The sequence below is a fragment of the Protopterus annectens genome, chromosome 3.part0 (genome assembly GCF_019279795.1).
Source record: "Protopterus annectens isolate FY-2018-M chromosome 3.part0, PAN1.0, whole genome shotgun sequence".
In the NCBI taxonomy this organism is placed as follows: Eukaryota; Metazoa; Chordata; order Ceratodontiformes; family Protopteridae; genus Protopterus; species Protopterus annectens.
Window position 1 is genome coordinate 1,183,715,761 of NC_056731.1, and position 13,023 is coordinate 1,183,728,783.

The following is a 13,023-nucleotide window of genomic DNA, read 5'->3' on the forward strand; positions in this document are numbered from 1 at the left end:
CTGCCTCAAGAACATGATGACATCATGTGTGCCCTGCTCATGATGTCAGCAACAAATTTGTCCCAAAAAAAAACATTCAAAAAAGGAAATTTGGAAATTGAAGGGGCCACTCAATTTGTGGCACCCCAATATTATTCCCTCAAAACGGGTATTTACCAAGGACTTCAGTATAATTGAGAGGTATGCTCACATCCCATGGCAGCTTTGAGAGCTCCACAGTTGTTCCCTATTGGAGTTGTGTAGACATCCCCCTGATCAAGTGATGCACAGCTTGCAACACAGAGCTTTCCAGACTCTTAATGCTGCTACTGCAGAGGGCATAGGCAGCCCTCTCCAGGTGGGGTAACCATCATCACCTGCTCCCTCCCATCCTCACGAAGCTAGCCCCTCTAGCACCTGTGCCTCTAGTCCGACACTGGCCATCTGGGGCTTAAGGGCATTATTTATCTTTCTACTCTTCTGGGCTAGATGCAGTGTTTTACCACTTTTTACTATATCATTTTGTTGTAATATGACATTGGTTTAAGCTTTAACTTCATGAAGAATTGGTTATATTGATGTTTATCATTCAGTAAAGTTGTAAATAGTCATTAGGAAAGGTTATGTGATGATGATTAATGTAATAAAGTGAAACATCTTTAACATACTTTGAAGTATTTGAAAAATAAATAACTTGAAGGACAATTGAGGATCCATTTAAAATGAAAAGACTAAGGAGTTTTAATGAAATAATTTACATGTCTTGAAGAGGCAGCCAAGTTGATTGTGACCGCCTAAAATGGGGATATTTTGAACAGGCAGAATATTTAAATAACGACTGTAATGGTGAAATGCATATTATTTGGAGAATATGGGTGGAAGAATGTTGGTTTCTTTCATGTAATAAAAATAGAATAAGAAAGGTAATCAGGATTTGAAAAAGAATATGGTTTGGTAAGAGAGGGAGGTTAGTGTGTACAGGGATATGTTAGTGGGAAAAGTGAATTGTTGCATACAGGTGTATGCAAAGTAAATAGAGCCAAGGGTAAATGTTTTTTGTGTGTGTGTGTGTGTGTGTGTGTGTGTGTGTCTTGTACAGAAACTCTAACGTTAGCTGAATGCTTGAAGACTGAGTGGTTTTAATGTCACCAGCAGCAAATTAATCCTGAGTTGATCACAGTATGCAAGCATTACTTTGTAGGAGATTACTGTATAGCAGGGAGTGAGAGTTTTCCTGTTCCCCATTGTTTTATTATCTTGGAATTGGTATTTAAGTAGCGGGGGTTGTGTGAATATAGGGGAGGCTTGCTCCCCTTGGAAAAAAGTTTTTCTTTTTTCTTCCTTGTTTTATACTTTTATTTTCAATCTTTTATGGTTTACATAATTTGTCTTCCATTTATATGCTCCATATATCGGTGCATTAATTCTTAATTTTCCAAACTGATTAAAGGAATGTATACCATGTGTGAATTTCATGCTGCAGTGGGCTGATGCTCTGTTTAAGATGACTTTCTCTGCTTTGTATTCTTTGAATGCTGGGAGAGGTGCCAGCTTCCCCAAGACCCTGAATTTGATTGTGTGTAATCAGAACGTGACTATATAGTAAGTTTAAACCTGCCATTTGTGATTACCAGTTTGCCACTAGAGCCATAGGCTGACCAACCAAAAATAAGTCCATAAGTGCTTACTGGGCTACTGACCCAAAGGTCTTTATAAGCCTAGCCATGTGTACCCCATAAAATACTAGAGAAACCCAATTTGAAGAGTCTTGCTGAAACTCAAGATCATAGTTAGCAATGACTGCCCATTTCTAGGAGGGTCATAGCTGAAATCCCTGTTAGGAATTTATCATTTCCCATCCAGGCTACTCATAAACAGTGTCATAGAGAGGTGTTGTTAGATGTGAACTGGTAGCCTATTCCAGAGGAGCGGCAACATCTGAGAGATGCATCTGTCTCTCCAGTAGGCCTTATTTATGACGCAGGCCAAGTAAAGGTCCCTGGAACAGGTGACCCTTGTCCCAGTTGCCTTGGGGATGTGCAGCATTTCCATTGGGTTTGGATCAGAGATTGCACTGTAGGCCAGGCACAAGTGTCCTCCAAGTAGTCTGTACACTACTAAGTACAGTAACAGTGACTTCAGTCATGTATGACATGCTGGAGACCCTGAATTTTCTTCGTTAGAAATCTCTGAGGTCTCTAAAGTAGCTGCAGGTGCCTGATGAGGTACATACCAAAGGGAACATTTTACTCAATTTTTGGCCTGATGAGGGTTAAGCACAGGGGGTGTGATGACCTGTTTTGCTCTTGAGGAAATGCCTTTGCTAATGAGGTGTGTGATACAGAATGCATTCCTTACCACAGTAGACACATGGTGGTCAAAGTTTAGGCTACAGTTAACTTGCAATCCCAAGCCTGTCACTACTGAGTTGTTACTTAAGGTATTATTATTTATATAATAATCTGCAAGGATATTGTTTTTTCTGAAGGGAATGATAATGGATTTTTTTGCATTGAGTTTGTCCATGGCTTTGGCACCAATCATTGGTTTGTGCAAGTCCCTCTTGAAGTATATTGACATTGTTTGGGGATTCAATGACTGCACCTAATTTGCAGTCATCAGCAAACTTAGTCAGCCACAGCCCTTCTGTTTTGGCCTGAACTTGTGAGAAGTATGTTCCAAACAGTAGGAAGCCCAGCATTGACTCTTGTGGAACCCCACTGGTGACAGGTCTGCTGGTTGAGGTAAAGTCCCCAGCTCTGCTGCTGAGCCACTCAGCAGCCCATCTGATGACATAATGGTCAATGTTCATCTGAGAGAGTTTATAAATGATCTGCAAATGTGGGATTGTGTCAAAGACCTTGGCTAAATCAAGGTAGGCTGTACGCACAGATTTGCTTTTGTTTATGGCTCTGGTGATGATTTCAAAGAAGTCACCAGGTTTAACAGGCAGGGACTGCCTTTGAAGAAACCAAACTGTGTTTAATCAAGGGTTTGGAGATCACATATATCCTTATTTATAAGTTCCGTGATGACTCTTTCAATGACCTTACAGATCACTTGGTTAAGCTTATGGGCCTGTAGTTGCAAGGGTCTGTTGATGTACCTCCTTTATGAAGGGAGATGATAGTTGCAGTTTTCCATTCAGCAGGGACAAAACCAGTACTCAGGCCGTGGTTCAAGAGAGTACCTAATGGAGTTACTAACTTATGTTTTAGACCATTTAAAACGTAACCTGATATGCCATCCAGTCCCATAGAGGCTGTGTTTTTTGGTATTGGAGAGAGCATTACTGACTTGTTCTTTGGAGATGCAAGGTGGGAAAGATGTGGAGGGAATGCTTGTGGAATGTTTGGAGGGGATGAGGGGTGAAATTTTCACCAAACCTGTCTGCTAATAGGTTGGGTGTTTTCACAAGATCATTGTGAGTGATGCCATCGACAACTAGTTCAGCACAAGTCTGGGTCCTACCTTTTAGGTTATGGATATAGCTGAAGAATGCATTATCATTGTCTATAGCTATGGTTGCTATTTTTTTTACAAGTTGCCCTTACAGGATTTTGCAAGTTGTCTTATATGTTTGTTCAAGCAGAGGAGGATGTTCAAGTGCTGGGACCTCTCCATTTTTTATTCTTAGACAGCAACTTTTTCCTTTTGTTGTATAATTTATTAATGCTAGATGTCCACCAGGGAGGCTTGTTTTGTATGTGTTTGTACAGGCCATTTGTGTTTACCTTAGTATAGTTGTCAATGCCATCTGTGGGAACAGGAGCTTGGAAATTATTTATGCCATCCCTTAGGAGGGTATAATTGGCTTTGGTGAAATTTATTAGCCTGGGTTCATCTAAGAGGTGTTCTAGCTACTTCAAATGTGACTAATTTATGGTTAGATTTAACCGGTGAGGGTCCTATCCTTGTAGTGATGCAACAGTCACCCATGTTAGTGAAGACCAGGTAGAGAATATTTGAACCCCCTGTGGGGTTGCATAGTGTTTGTTCTAGGGCTTCAATGTTAACAAAGACCAGGAACCTTTGTATGCTCGTGTTGGTACTCGTATAAGTTTATGTGAAAACAAAATTGGCCAGCACTCCAAAGTGAGTTAACGAGGATATAGGTAACAACAAAAACATCTTAATTAAGAAGGATAATATATGTATGTTGTATTCTGCCATCCTTGTGCAACATTCTGTATATTGAAGGTTGTCTTAAGGAAGACGGCATCGTACCTGCTGAGTGAAGCTTCTAATTATTTTTGTAAAACTAAATATGATTTATTTTCATAAATTATACAAAATATTTCCAGTAAATCTTGTAATATATAAATGTGGCCTATACAAAATGTATGCATTTGCTTTCAGTGAAACTGTTTCTCAAATATGCATACATTTTCAAAGCTTAAACCTTACTATTTCTTGAAATTTATTTGGACCCTCCATAAAAAGAATTATACAAACCGAAAAATGTGTATTTGTGCTGTAGAAAAATATGAATTACTACTTGAAACTCTCTTTTTTTAACCATAGTTTAGAAGTGTGCAGAAGTAGATGGTATTCCAAGAGAAGTTTCGTGTTGTAAATTCTGTTTCCTTTGAAGTTGTGAAACTGCTGTTTATTCTTAGTCAGTGGTAGATGGAAAATAAAGTATATCTTGAACTGCTAGAAATGATTAATCCAGTTTTGCTATTAAATTTTTTATGCCATCTGTCCGTTTAAACCGTTTTATTTATTTCTTTGCACAAATCCAAAGCTATTTGTGTATTTATGATTATAGTGTGTTGCATAGATTTATTTATTTCAAATAGAGTTGTATTCAGTTTAAATGTTTGTGTTTACTGCGATATCAGTATTTAATGGTTTGCCCGGCTTATTTAGTGTTTTTTTTTTTTTTTTGAGTAAGCAGTATTTGTTTTTGATGTGCCAGAGTGGTCTGGCTGATGTTTGTTTTACCATAAATTGAAGGAAGAGAGAGCTGCTACTGGAGCGAGATTAACTCATTATGGGAATTATCATATGTGTGCATACATGGACTTATTTGCAGAAGTCTTGAACAAGTTTTCATTCAGTGTTAAATATTACTACGAATGAGCTTTTGATGACATTCTCTGACATCCTGAGAAGCTAATGATTACAACTGTCCTCTGCAGCCACTCTGTATAAGACCTATTTGGGTATAAATTGTGGTATGCATTACCCAAAGCAACAGTTCAAATTTATCATGCACTCTTCGACTTAGTCATTTCTCACAGTATTTGGTGCCCATAATGCAGATTTAAGTATGGATCTTGAACACCATAGCCCATGTCAACCACATTATATACGAAAAACTATCATTTAGAAAGAGGGAAAAAACTTGAGTTCTGTAAATATGAACTTTCTTTCATAAAAACATGCAGTCATGATGATCTAGTTATAGTGAGTCATGTTTTACATTTCCTACAAGGGATATTGACTATAACTGTTGTTTTGCAGATATTAAAAGTTTTTAGTTAGCAGTTACAATTGACTTACTCATTGACAGTCACCAACCCATTTTATATCAAAAACCTACAAGTATATAAAGCATAATTATATTGCTCATTTTGTAATTTCATTATATCATTTCTTAGTTTCAAAGGAGAAAGCATTTGAAAGATAAAGGTTTTCATGTTAGCATGTTTTTGGTTTGTTTTCCAGCAAAAAAGAGGATTTCGAAGAGGTTTCCCACAGCCAAAACTTAGAACCTTCAGTGGTATGTATTCCAGATTTATCATGTGATTCTTTTTGACATTAATGTTGTGGATTGTTGAATGATGTCTGTGAAGCCTACCACATGCTGTACTATATTAAGTAGCAACGAGTTGCTGTAGAAGCATGCTTAGTAACTATTTTAGCAGAAATGCCAAGTTGTGCATCAGGTCTTTTTAGTACATGTGTAGTTTTAACTCCTTAGTTATTAAAACTTTTCTTTGTGATATATATTTTTTTTGATGCAATAGTCGAGCCTCATCAGCACTCCTTGATCCATCTGTTCTCTTGTACATCTTGGTGATACCCTCTCTTTGTAGAGGAATATCCTTTGGTAAGTGTAACTCTCTTGTCAGCCTTTATGAAGTAAGTATTGAAGTACGACTAGGTCATCATCATCCGGGTTTGAGTTGGACATTTTATTCTTTGTAGCCGATGTTCCTCCTTGTCTTAACAAGCAGGCGTAATACATTCCCTAGCTATGTAATGTTGCTAAGTGTATGCACTCACACACAGATGCACTGCTTGGTAGCCAAGGCTCACCCTTACATATTCCCCATGTACAAGACAGTAGTACAGTGCTTTTACCCTGGTCTTATTCCGGTTGCAGGCTGTAATCATTTTACATCCTACAGGATAGCTGAGTTCAGCTTTAGACATTCATTCCCATCTCACCCCATCTGGCTTACTGCACTGTTTGGTAATTAATCACTAGTCATCATGAACAATAGACAAGTTGAAATACTGTATGTAGTAGAGGTGGACACTTACAGTTTGGACTTGTCAGTGGTAATCTACCTTCAATTAATGAGACTTTTAAGGCCTTCTTAATTAATATTCAGTTCCTTCAAAAATTTATTTTTTTTACCCATTTCTTTGTGTAAATTGAGACCTAAGAATTATCACACTGAGCATGAATAGATATTGTAAAGCATTTCTAAGTTGGACATTGACTATGGTGGCACACAGACATCAGTGCAACACACCATCAAATATTGCTTGTTCGTATTTGGATTAATAATTCCAAAACAATGTATAGTTACCATACATTGTTTGCCATCATGTATAGGTAGGTATTAGGCTATCTGCCCAAAGGCATTTATAAACCTAGCTAAAATGTGTTGGCTTTCGCCGCCCCCTTAGATTATTTCCCTGTACCTCTGTCCAGCAGAGCCACTGACATGATCCCTGGGGTAAACTTTCTGTTTCCCATCCACTCGTCAAGGTTTTCCTTGAAGAGTGTTAGCAAGGAGCTCTGCCTAATGTAGATTGGAATCTTGTTCCAAAGCATCGGAAGTCTCTGGGACAGGAATCTATCCCTCCAACATGTCCCATTTATTGTTGTGGTAAGGTTTAGATCCCTAGAGCTTGTGGCTCGAGGGGATATGGTTTTCTTTAGGTAGAGCATGTCCATCAGTTTTGGGTTGGACATGGCCTTGTATGTCAGGCAGAGATCACCTCTGGGTAGGCGGTATGCAACCGAGTACTGCTGGAATTTCTTCAGTTGAGCTGCATAGGGCATCTGTTTGAGGCCAGTGATCCTCTTGGTGAGGTATTTCTGTGTTCTTTCCAGATGTTGCAGGTGTCTTTTAAGGTACATCCCAAATTGGGGCATTGTACTCTATATGATGGGTCTGATGTGTGAAGAGTAGAGGGGCACAATGACCTCTCTTGATCTGAATGCGAACCCTTTTGTGATTAGGTGGGCCACATAGAAGGATTTTCTGACCACTTTGGCAATGTGATTATCAAAGGAGAGATTACTATCTACTTGGGTCCCCAGATCCCTTATGTTTTCCATATTTAGGGGACTACCACGTATGTGGTAGTTTGTGGGTACTGTGTTTTTCCAAAGGGGATGACTATGCACTTTATGGCATTTAGCTTGAGGCCATGATTTTGACACCAGGTATCCGTCTCAGTGAGACCCTTTTGGAGGATGTCTGCGTCAGCTGGATAGTCAATTATAGCCCCTAGTTTGCATTCATCTGTGAACTTGGTCAGCCGTAGTCCTGTGCTTGCCTGTACCTCTGAGAAGTATATGCCGAACAGGAGGGGTCCTAGGACTGAGCCCTGGGTAATGCCACTTGTAACCAGTTTAGAGTCAGACCTAGCTCCTGCAACTCCCACCATGTGGGTTCTGTCTGTGAACCAGTCAACAACCCATCTTGTGACGTAGGGGGTTATGTTCAGGCTGGTGAGCTTGTTTATAATACCAGAATTGGGGAATGGTGTTGAAGGCCTTTGCGAGGTCTAGGAAGGCTGTGTGCACCACCTCTCCCTCATCTATAGCCTTAGTAACTGTCTCAAAGAAGTTCACCAGGTTTAGGAGGCATGATCTGCCCTTAACAAAGCTGAACTGGGTAGGGTCCAGTGTTTGGAGGTTCCCAATGTCTCTGTTAATAAGTTCCATGATGATGCACTCCATAGCCTTGCAGACCAAGCTAGTCAGGCTTATAGGGCGATAGTTCCTGGGGTCTGTTGTGGCTCTACCTTTGTGGAGCGGAATAATTGTTGCTGTGCTCCACTCTTGAGTACGTAGCCTGTGGAGAGGCTGAGTTTGAACAGTGTGTTTAGGTGAGGGGTTAGTTCATCTTAGAGCTCGTGTAGTATGCAGCCTAAGACACCGTCCGGTCCCACTGATGATGTGTTTTTGGCTTTGGTGAGGGCTGTTATAACCTGAGTGTGATTTCAGGGGCTCTACATTCTTCTGGTATGGTTATGGTCCCTTTTGGGGGGTGAAGTTTGCACTGAACCTGTCTGCTAGGATGTTGGCGATATCTGTCAGTTCTGTGTATTTTGTGCCATTCTGCATGAACTCCATGCAGATCTGAGCATTGCCACTTAGATTCTAGACGTAGCTAAAGAATGCCTTATGGCTATCTTTGGAGTCCTTGGCAATTTTTCTTTCGAAGCTAGCCTTGGATGATTTATCTGAGGGATCGTAGTTTCTTGCTGATACTCATTAGGGATGGCTTCCCTTCTTTTTACTCTTTTCTGTACTAATTTACTCCTCCTGTTGTATCGCTTGTTTCTGGCAGGGGTCCACCAAACTGGTTTCCTTTTCTTGGAAGAGTGAGTCTTGGTTTGCTTGGGATAGCATGATCCATGCATTCTTGTTGGTGCCCATAGAATGCATTAGTAAAGGATTTTGTAGCTTGGACGGCATTATCCTTTAGCATGGGGGCTTTTAAACTTTCCACTTCGGTCTTAAATAACGTGAAGTTTGCTTTTGAAAAGTTTTTCATGGTGGTTTCCTTGACCGGGGTGGAGGCAGAATGTGGATATCCAAATTGATTTGTTTATGGTCAGATCTAACCAGCAAAGGGTTGACCTCCAGTGTGGAACACCGGTTGCCCATGTTGATGATGACCAGGTCCAATATGTTGTCATCTTTGGTGGGAGTGTTGACCAGCTGATTGAGGGCATTTGAGTTTATAAATTCTAGGAAATGTTGGGCAAGGGAGTTGGTACTTGGGTAGTTCTCCCAGTTAATGTTTGGGTAATTGAAATCACCCAATATTAGGGTGTTTGGTAGGAATTTTATGTTTCCCAATGTTTCCAGAAATGCAGAATGGGGGTCCTGGGACATGGTGGGTAATCTGTAATAAGCTACAATTTGAATCGCAGTTTTGCCCATTGTTAGTTGTACTTGGATGATCTCTGAAGCATCGTGATGTGCCACTAACCTGGAGGAGTGGGTATCCTTGATGAATATGGATATGCCCCCGCCTTTTGTATTTTGGTCCGGGCTCTGTGGCCGAAATGTATGGTATGAGTTGTAGCCTGGTAGTGCTGGGGTGCTCTCTGGAGCCTTAAACCAGGTTTCTGTTACTGCACATATATCGATTTTCTCCATACTGAAGTGCCTCGAATGCGTGCATTTTGAGGTTTAGACTTTTGGCATTTAGCATTATCCTCAGTTTTTTGTTACTTGTGCTATTTATGGCGGTGGGTTTGTCTTTTGAGCCTTGCCTAAAAAAGGCACTATGGGTGTGGCAAGAGCCTTGGCCAGTATTCGAAAACCTAAGGATGACAGGTGCAAGCCATCTTTAGCGAAGCAGCATGGCTTGTCGAGCATTTCATCCCAGGTGGACAGACACTGGATCCCCTTTGAATGACACCAGAAACTTAGCCTATTGTTGAAATTGATAATTTTTTCTTTATACCGTTGTATCATTCTTGGTGAGGGCAGAATGCTGGTCAGGGTCATACCAGCCTGGGCTAGGTGATCAGAGAGCTCTTCCATGTCTCTCTTCATCTAGTCCAGGGAGGTACGGCTCGGGTCATACACACCAACATGGACAATGACAGGGTCATATTTGTACTTGTTCTGGAGTGACCTGAGTGCTTGTGTTATGTGACTGATCCTGGCACCTGACAGGCAACTAACAGTAACTTCCTTGTTCAGCCTAGTGAATGGGATGTCAGTGTGCCTGACTATAGAGTCACCTATTACTAGTGTGTTGGGAATGTTATTTTGCCTTTAAGGGCTGTGATTGCGTGGCAGACTAGTTTTGTGAAGTATGTGTTTCATGGTTTGTGTTGGGGGGTGCAGGTTGCTTGGATGCCTGCTTTGGACATCTCTGTTGCTTTTGCAGATGTTAATTTAGAGCCTCCGAGTATGTTTTTTTTTTTTTTTTTGCCGGTGCTGGTTTAATGGGTCTATGTGAGACTAGTGGTGTGATGCAAGTATTTCCCTCCCCTCTTGACTGTCAGATTCAGTCTTAGATTGAGAAAGCTTAGCCTCCAGTTTGACTGCATAATTGCATCTCTCGCATGTATTAGTGTTTGGTGGTAGAAGGAGAGGGTTGTCTGCCTGCCACAACAGTGCAGACCACAAACCTTCTTAATGTAAAACAACTGGTATGAAGCCCAAGTGCTTAAACCAAAAGACTTAGAATCATCATCATCATCTTCTTTTTTCAGCTGTTCCCGTTAGGGGTCACCACAGCGGATCATCTGTTTCCATTTCTTCCTGTCCTCTGCATCTTGCTCCATCACTCCAGCCACCTGCATGTCCTCTCTCACCACATCCATAAACCTTATCTTAGGCCTTCCTCTTTTCCTGTTACCTGGTAGTTTCATCCTTAGCATCTTTTTCCCAATATACTCAGCATCCTTCCTCAGCACATGTCCAAACCAACATAATCGTGCCTCTCTGGCTTTGTCTCCAAACCTTCCAACCTGGGCTGACCCTCTAATATACTTATGCCTAATCCTGTCCACCTTGTCACACCCATTGCAAATCTTAACATTTTTAACTCTGCCACATCTAGCTCTAAATCCTGCCTTTTTGTCAATGCCACGGTCTCCAACCCATATAACATACCTGGTATCACTACCCTCTTGTAGACCTTCCCTTTCACTCTTACTGGTACTAGTCTGTCACAAATCACTCCTGACACTCTTCTCCACCCATTCCATCCTGCCTATACTCTCTTCTTCACCTCTCTTTCACACTCACCATTACTCTGAACTATTGATCCCAAGTATTTAAACGCATTCACCTTCGCCACCTCTACTCCTTGCATCCTCACCATTCTTCTATCCTCCCTCTCATTCACCCACATATATTCTGTCTTTGTCCTGCTGACCTTCATTCCTCTTCTCTCTAGAGCATATCTCCGTCTCTCCAGGGTCTCTTCCACCTTTTCCCTACTCTCACTACAGATCACAATGTCATCTGCAAACAACCAAAAGACTTAGAATAACAGTTACAATTTAATCAGGTTACTATCAAGCAGTAATAAATGCAGCAGAATAAATAAAATTGAGTACTTTTAAGAAGAGGCAAAAGCAAAATAAAGTAGGAGGAAACACAAATGCAGTAAAAGCAGATGAATAAAGTGCAATTTTTTTTATGTTAGTAAAGTGCAAGAAGGGAGAAAGGAAGAACCTATGTGGGTTGGCCTTCTCAAATCTTCTCTCTGTATTAAGTAGAGTGAACACTAGACTCAGAATATGATCTCACTGTACTCTGTTAAGTGAGCAAATGAGATGGACCCAGCAGGAGTGTTCAAATATAGACTTACAGGAAGGGCGGCCAATTCCAGAGCCGCCAACACTAACACCAAGACAAGAACAGGGAGGGTGAGTGGGGAACTAACTGCAGAGAGAGACACACAGCACACTATTCAGTGAAACAATTGGGTAACAAAAAAAATAAAGTACAGTACTTTAAAAACTACAAGTTTGCACTTAACAGAAGAATAAAATGCATTACTGCAAGTTTGCACTTAACTTAATCTTCTAATGCAGGTGATTGTAGCCAGCCAAGTCCCTCAGAAATTGAGTGTTTTTTATCTTCATGCATCTTAAACCATACATGATGGGAAACAGAATTGTTTTGGTATTTGACCTCTAATGCAGCTGAAGAAATATTGACTATTGTTTGTGTACTGTGTATTTGTGAAGTAATAATTTTCATATTTCTCTAAATATCTCAACATTCGTTTAACACATGCAGAACTGCATAGCCACGTATGAAAGCTCACTGCTCTATGAAGAAAATGCCACTGGCAGTATATACCTTGCTTGAAAGGTTACTGAGATGATATAAGCTGTTTATAAGTTAAAAAATGAATATTCACTGCCTTTATTTTGGCTTATAAAATACATTTTAAAGCTTTGAACTGAGTGAATGCCACTAATGTAAAGATCAATTCATCCTGAATAGTTTGCCATTTACAGTTTTCTAGTAACACTTAGGGTTCCAGATTTTTTAAAGGCTCAGCCCACACCCACTGGGAGTTAAAAAGGGCACACTCAAAAGAGCTGTACTTAAGTGAATGAGTTTATGTAGTTATTAAATATTAGTTTATCTGATAGTGTGCTATTGTCACCATTGCTTTCAGGATAACTGACCACCGTCTGGTCTTCTAATAACAAATGTGTGCCTGCTTTCTCAAGCTGCAAACAAATCTAAGCTAAACTGTTTTGAATTGTCTACATTGGCAAGGCCTGTGCAGAGCACATCACTGTAGGTGAATAAACCATTACTGGTTTTGGACAGTTTGTTCTTTGGCCTCCTCTTGGATATAGCACTACTGACATTAACTACACCTTCCCTTCATGGTATAAGTTAAGCATCATCTGTTTGGACAAACTCTTCTAATGTTCTGAATCGTCAGACCACAGTGAACAACTGTATGGTGAGTGACATTCCTGTCTTGCAGCATTTAGTAAGAAACATATAATCAGCGAACCTCACAAAAATCACCAGGCGTTCCAGCAAAATAACACAATGAAGCAAAGAACTGGAAACTCGAAGTGAATAAAAATGTAGGCTTGTTTAATCGATGCAGTCCAATTAGCTCC

The 13,023-nt window shown here is 40.4% G+C and overlaps 1 protein-coding gene across 1 annotated transcript in view; it reads left to right on the forward strand.

Moving 5' to 3' along the window:
* Nucleotides 1-13,023, forward strand: part of LOC122797014 (synaptonemal complex protein 2-like) — a 1,143,152-nt gene that overhangs the window by 344,013 nt on the left and 786,116 nt on the right. Inside the window, exon 8 of the mRNA XM_044065784.1 lies at nucleotides 5,653-5,707. Coding sequence (XP_043921719.1) covers nucleotides 5,653-5,707 — 55 coding nt within the window. The remainder of the gene's footprint in view (nucleotides 1-5,652; nucleotides 5,708-13,023) is intronic.